Source organism: Lynx canadensis, chromosome F1 (genome assembly GCF_007474595.2).
Source record: "Lynx canadensis isolate LIC74 chromosome F1, mLynCan4.pri.v2, whole genome shotgun sequence".
Taxonomy (NCBI): Eukaryota; Metazoa; Chordata; class Mammalia; order Carnivora; family Felidae; genus Lynx; species Lynx canadensis.
In genome coordinates, this window is record NC_044319.2 from 65,340,778 (window position 1) to 65,347,228 (window position 6,451).

General features: G+C 44.3%; 1 protein-coding gene across 1 annotated transcript; it reads left to right on the plus strand.

The window, feature by feature from the left end:
- Positions 1 to 1,616: 1,616 nt before the first annotated feature.
- Positions 1,617 to 3,412, plus strand: LOC115505441 (olfactory receptor 6N1). The gene has a single exon (XM_030303079.1). The coding sequence runs from the start codon at positions 2,030 to 2,032 to the stop codon at positions 3,002 to 3,004; it is 975 nt and encodes a 324-aa protein (XP_030158939.1). The 5' UTR covers positions 1,617 to 2,029; the 3' UTR covers positions 3,005 to 3,412.
- Positions 3,413 to 6,451: the final 3,039 nt, after the last annotated feature.

The window sequence follows — 6,451 nt, forward strand, 5'->3', positions numbered from 1 at the left end:
CTAGGACAGGACCTGGGCGTGGGGAAGGAGGCAGGCTCCAGTTCTATTTAGGGCAGCTCAGGCAGGGCTGCTGGGGAGGGCAGATCTGTACCAAGGCTTGGAACAAATGAAAAAGCTACCCAAGGGGAGATTAGGCAGAACATGGCTCGAGGAAGAGAAAGCTACAACAAAGACTATAAGCCGTCAGGTCGCTGAAGAGGTTTGAGCAGGGAAGGCAGGGCCTGACTTGAAATGGAAAGGACAGATGTGGCTGCAGTGCTGAGGACAGGCTACAGATGGGCCAACACGAGTAGGATCTGTTAGGAGACCGTTACAGTGATGGAGGTGAGCGAGGTCATGGCTCGAACCCAGTGAAAATTAGCTCCTGGATTTGGCAGAAATACAGAAGCAACGACAACTGTGAGAATTTGGGTCCATGAGCTGCAAGACTGTGACGGTCCATGGGGGAGAGGCGAGGCCTAGTAGGGGAGACCGTGTTGGCTGGGGAGTCTATTTAGAAAGCTGTCTAAACATCTGTGTTGTTTTCAGTCATGACATTGGATGGCATCGACCAAGGAGTGAGTTTACAGAGAAAGGAAAAAAGGAGAACCAACACTGACCGCTGTGAATTAGGAAGGTAGGTCAGGGAGAAAGAACTAGCAAAGGAGGTAAGGAGGGACCAGTCAAGGAGGAAGAAGCCGAATGATGGCACTCTGATAGGAAGATGTAGCCCTGAGAACCAATGAGGCGAGTGTGTCAAAGGGCAGGACAGGGACCTCTGTCAAGGCTGGAGGATAGCCTGGGCAAGCTAAGGAATGGGAACTGGATGTGGTAAATGTGAGATAACTCGTGTGTGTGAAGAGGGGTGGTCTGATGGAGTGGTAGGTGGTGAAAGTCTGACTGGAAAGGTTTAAGAGAAAACCAACCCTTAGGAATGAGAGTGGAGGCAGCTCTTTGAGGGGGTGTTGTTTCAGGAACAGGGGAGGAAACGGACCAGTGGCTCTGGGATAAGTGAGTCAAGAGAAGGAATTTGGGGGGCTTGTCTTTTACTTGTTTAACAAGTGACAACAGGAGCACGTTTCTGTGATGATGGAGTGTTCCAATACAGAGCTGGTTGGCAATGAGTGGCCTTCTCTATTTTCTCTAGTAGAATATTAGTTGCCTAGCTTCACTTACTGTTTTAGCTCCCGTTCTAGGAACAATACCTCCAATACAGAAAATGTTCAATAAATTTTTGTCACATGGACCTCTCAGACAAGTTAAATATTTGCCATCTAAAAAGCAGTAAACCAGAAGAACACATTCCAGGTGGGTGGAGGAGGAAAGCGGAAGGAAGGACCAACAAAGTGGCCACAGCTGGGAATAGAAATGCAAAGACATAGATTTGCCTCCTTGTTTTCTGTGGCTCTTATATTAACTCAAACCCCCTTGCCTTGACTGAGATTCACCCCCGAGTCCGAGACAGGTGAAACCCTGACCTACCTGCTCCTGGAGGATGCTGCCAGACCCGAGTCTCCATGAGGAAATGAGAGGGAGCCGAGGGTGAAAGGGCTGATGCTTTGGTATCCAGAAAGTTGAGGAAGAAAATAAACTGAAATTACAAATCAAAATATATAACTGAAATGATGTAATCTTGGTCCAGTATACTACCGATATTTTATCAGTATAAATGACAAGGAATATAGGTAGATAATAAGATAAACCTTGGATGAGGAATACTGAAGTTTCCAAAACCCGTCTAGTTTCCATTAGGCAAGATAACCGGGTTACACAATGGATTATGGAGGCCAAAAAATGGGCTGTGACACCAGAGACGGACTTAGAGTCTGATTATAAGAGCAGATACTCTGAAGGAAGCTGCTGACAATGGTAAGGGCTAGAAAGGGATCCAAACTCTGGCCTCTTAACGTATTTGCTGGGAGCCCTTTACTCTGGAGGTGGCAGAGGTGAGATAAAGTCCTTTGAGGGATCTTGTTCTTAAGATTTCTGTGGTTCAACTTTCTTCCTCATCCCTCCATGCCCCACGGTCTAGGAATATGAACGGTGAGCCATGGGTGCTGGGAATTGGAGCCAGGTAACAGAGTTCGTCATCTCGGGCTTCCCCCACCTCCAGGGTATCCAGGCTTACCTCTTCGTCTTGTTACTTCTAATTTATGTCACCACCGTACTGGGAAACCTGCTGGTATTCCTAGTGGTCCGCCTGGACTCCCAGCTCCACACACCCATGTACCACTTTGTCAGCATCCTCTCCCTGCTGGAGCTTGGCTACACGGCTGCCACCGTCCCCAAGATGCTGTCGAACCTGCTCAGGGAGGAGAAGACCATTTCTTTCTCCGGATGCCTCCTGCAAATCTACTTCTTTCACTCTCTTGGGGCCACTGAGTGCTATCTCCTCACAGCTATGGCTTATGACAGGTATTTAGCCATCTGCCGGCCCCTCCACTACTCCACCCTCATGACCCCAGCACGCTGCGCCAAGATCGCCGTTGGCTGTTGGCTGGGAGGTCTGGCTGGGCCGGTGGCTGAGATTTCCCTGGTGTCCCGTCTCCCTTTCTGTGGCCCCAATCGCATTCAGCACATCTTTTGTGATTTCCCGCCCGTGCTGAGCTTGGCTTGTACTGACACATCTGTCAACGTCCTAGTGGACTTTGCTATCAACTCCTGCAAGATACTGGCCACCTTCCTGTTGATCCTCAGCTCCTATGTCCAGATCGTCCGCACGGTGCTCAGGATTCCTTCAGTTGCAGGCAAGGCCAAGGCCTTCTCCACCTGTGCCTCGCACCTGACCGTGGTTCTCATCTTCTACGGGAGCATCCTCTTTATGTATGTGCGGCTGAAGAGTAGCTACTCACTGGACTATGACCGCGCCCTGGCTGTGATCTACTCGGTGCTCACACCTTTCCTCAACCCCTTCGTCTATAGCTTGCGCAACAAGGATATTAAGGAGGCCGTGAGGAGGCAGTTGAAGAGGTCAGGGATACTTATTGAAGTGAAGGTGGGGAAGGCAGGCCAAGGGAGAAGATGAGGTACGGTGACCCAGGGGGTCGCCAGTCACCGCAGATGAGAAGTCAAGCGTTGAGTGCTTTTCTACGTGGGATACAGAACTGGGGCAAGTGTTGCCTGGCTCTCAGCATCTACACAACCGCCACACTGGAGCCACATGCGGCCAGAGACCAGAGATTGGAATGTGGTTTTCAAATCTCAGATGTTTGTGTACCATACATGGGAATTTCGTCACATCTGGGCCTTACCTACTATATGTCAATATACAGTAAATTTGATAAATATTTAATGTAAATACATTTACTCGTATTCTAAACAATAATATTGAATAATATTGAGATACATTTTAGAACAAAAAATAACTTGGTTGTTTTTCGTGTACCATTTACACTTAAATGGTATTGCATGTATACCATTTGTTTGTGTATTGAAATGGAAAACACCGGTATAGTAGAGGACAGCGTGTTTTTGACTGTATACATGTGGGTTTAAGTCCTAATTCATTCAGTTACTTTGATGACATGATCTTTAGTGAGTAACTCAAACTCTCTGAGTCTTAATTTCACCATTTGTTAAAAATATTTTTTGAAGGTTATTTTGCGAGTTAGTGATAAGGTCTGTATACCACAGGTAAAGTGTCTGGGATACAACTGATAACTATATATATATATATATATATATATATATAGACACCTGAGTGGCTTAGTTGGTTGAGAGTCCAACTTCGGACAGTTTGTGAGTTCAAGCCCCACATCAGGTTTGCTGCAGTCAGGGCAGAGCCTGCTTTGGATCCTCTCTCCCCCTCTCTCTGCCCCTTCCCCACTCATGCTCTCTCTCTTTCAAAAAGAATATATATATATATATATATATATATACATGTATGTATATGTATATATGTGTGTATACATATAAATGTGTGTGTGTGTGTGTGTGTGTGTGCATGTGTGTATCTGCCCCAAACCTCTCATCATTACTCTGAGCCTTAGAACAATACCCAGGAAAAAGTCATTAAGCAAAAGTACTTCCCAGATACTTTTCCCCAAAGGACAGGAATCAGGGAGTCAGAGGACGTACTTGAGAAGTCAGCTAGCTGACTGCACTTGGGTTCTGCCCGGTTGTGCATGTCCGTCTTGGTGGCCTTGACATCCATTCACAGGGAGAGTGTAGGAGACTAACCACTAGCAAGAAATATGATTACTCTTTACATTGGACATCTTCTTTATTCTGTTTCAAGCTACTTATGTCCTTAAACATATGAGAATATGTGAAAAATATTCCTATAGCTTAACGTATGACATATATGGTGATTGAATTATTAGCTGGTGTTAGAGGTTATCATGCATCTGAATGTCTACTGTGAATAGAAAGTCAAGTATTGACTATTAGAAAACTTGCAGTTTTATAGAACTTTCTATGAAAATCCCAAAGTTGTTATTCGTACTATCTGAAAGGTACCCATCCAACCACCCATCTTTTCCATTCAGCTCTTTATTTAGCTCTGACTACATACATACATCACGTGTCTGTTAAGGCCACAGAAGGACGAACAAAACAGATACTGTCCAGTTCCTGCACTTAGGCTGGTTGGAAAGAGTTGAGAATATAAATATTAAAATTACAATTGATTTATACTTAGTTACTGTTAGTTACTTAAAATTGTGGTAATTAGTGATAAATACCCCTACACCCTCTTCTCGAGGAGGTTACAATGAAGATGCAAACTGAGAGATAGACCCGAATCAGCCATTGCATCAAAGCAATGATTGTATCTGTATTGAGACCCAGGTGGAGGGAACACCTTGCCGACCCTACAGAGAAAATCAGTCAGGGATTCTGATTAAGAAAACAAACCCTCAGCCTCCCGGCTTGGTGCCTCTAGTGGTTAAAAGGTCCAGGATAGGACAGGAAAAGGAGAAAAGATGAAAATGACAGTTGAACAAGTTGATAACTGGGTTCTGGGTCTGGAAACAAGCAGACGGTGGCAGCCCCAGGACGTTGGCACCCGAGGACTTGTAGGGGCAGTTGTGAAAGGGGGTCTCACCTTCAAGAAAGTGAAGGACAACTCATAGAATAGGAAAAATTACTTGCAAACCATGTGTCTGATAAGGGACTTGTTTCTAGCAGGTATGAAGCACTCTTGCAGCTCAATAACAAAAAGGCAAATAACACAATTGAAAAATGAACAAAGGGTCTGAGTAGCAGTGCCCTCACACACGGCTTGTGGGAACAGAAAGTGACATGAGCACTTTGGAAAACAGCCTGGGATTTCCTCCAAAGATGAAACAGACAGTTGTCACAGGACCCAGCGATTCCAATCCTGGGTGTATATCCAAAAGAAACGACAATATACGTCCACACAGAAATTTGTACATGAATATTTACGGCAGTATTATTTCTAGTGGCCAAAACAAAAAGACCATCCAGATGTCTATCGACGGAGAAGTGAATGAACTAAACGTGTACATATCTAAGCAACGGAAAATCTTCATACATAACAAACAGTGAAGTCTCCATACACACCGCGGCCCGGAGGAATCTTGCGAGTTTTATTCTACGTGAAAGAATCCAGACACAACAAAGGCCGCATACTCTGTGATATCATTCACGTAAAATACCCAGAATAGAGAAATCTAGAAAACCCCAACTAGATTAGTGGCAGAAATGTGTGCTGGGGGCAACTGGCCAGGGAGCGGTGATAGTTAGAAAATACAGAGTTTCTTTTTGAGGTGTTTAAACCTTCCTAAAGTTTACTGTAGTGATGGTTTTGCAACATCTGTGAATATGTTAAAAGCCATTCAGTTTTACACCAAAATGAGTGAATTGTCTTGTATGTAAATTGTATCTCAATAAACCTGTTTTAAAAAATGGGGCTGAAGGTAAGCTCACCTGATGAATATTTGCTTTAAAACCGACTGAGGTGTACTGTTTGGAGTTTTCTGGGATGCTCTGGGCTTAACAGGTGAATGAACACAGTCTCACCAGAACACAGCCAACCTGTCCAGCAGCTTGTTGACAGGATGGACTTCATTCTAGATGTCTCCACAGGGCAGAAGCCTTTAAACATGATCTTTAGACTTAGGGAGACAGACAGAGAGAGAGATGATGTGTGGAAAAGGGAAGGGGTAGAGGGCGAGTGAACACGAGAGAACTATTCTAAATTAAAAGAGACAACAACCAAAGTAACGTGAATCTTGGTTCAAATAAACCAAACGTGAGAGGACGTTTATGGGGCAGGTGAAGACATTTGACTATGGACTAGATATCCGGTGATACTGAGAAATTGTTGAATTTTTAGAATGAGGCAATGGTATGGTGATTAGTGAAGAAAACGTGTTTGGGGCAAATGTAAACATCTTCGGAATTTATTTTATTTTTTAAATTTTATTTTTTATTTTTTAAAATTTACATCCAAATTAGTTAGCATATAGTGAAACAATGATTTCAGGAGTAGATTCCTTAATGCCCCTGA

Coding starts and splice junctions, on each gene's coding strand:
- LOC115505441 (XM_030303079.1), top strand. CDS start 2,030: ATGGGTGCTGGGAATTGGAGCCAGGTAACAGAGTTCGTCATCTCGGGC.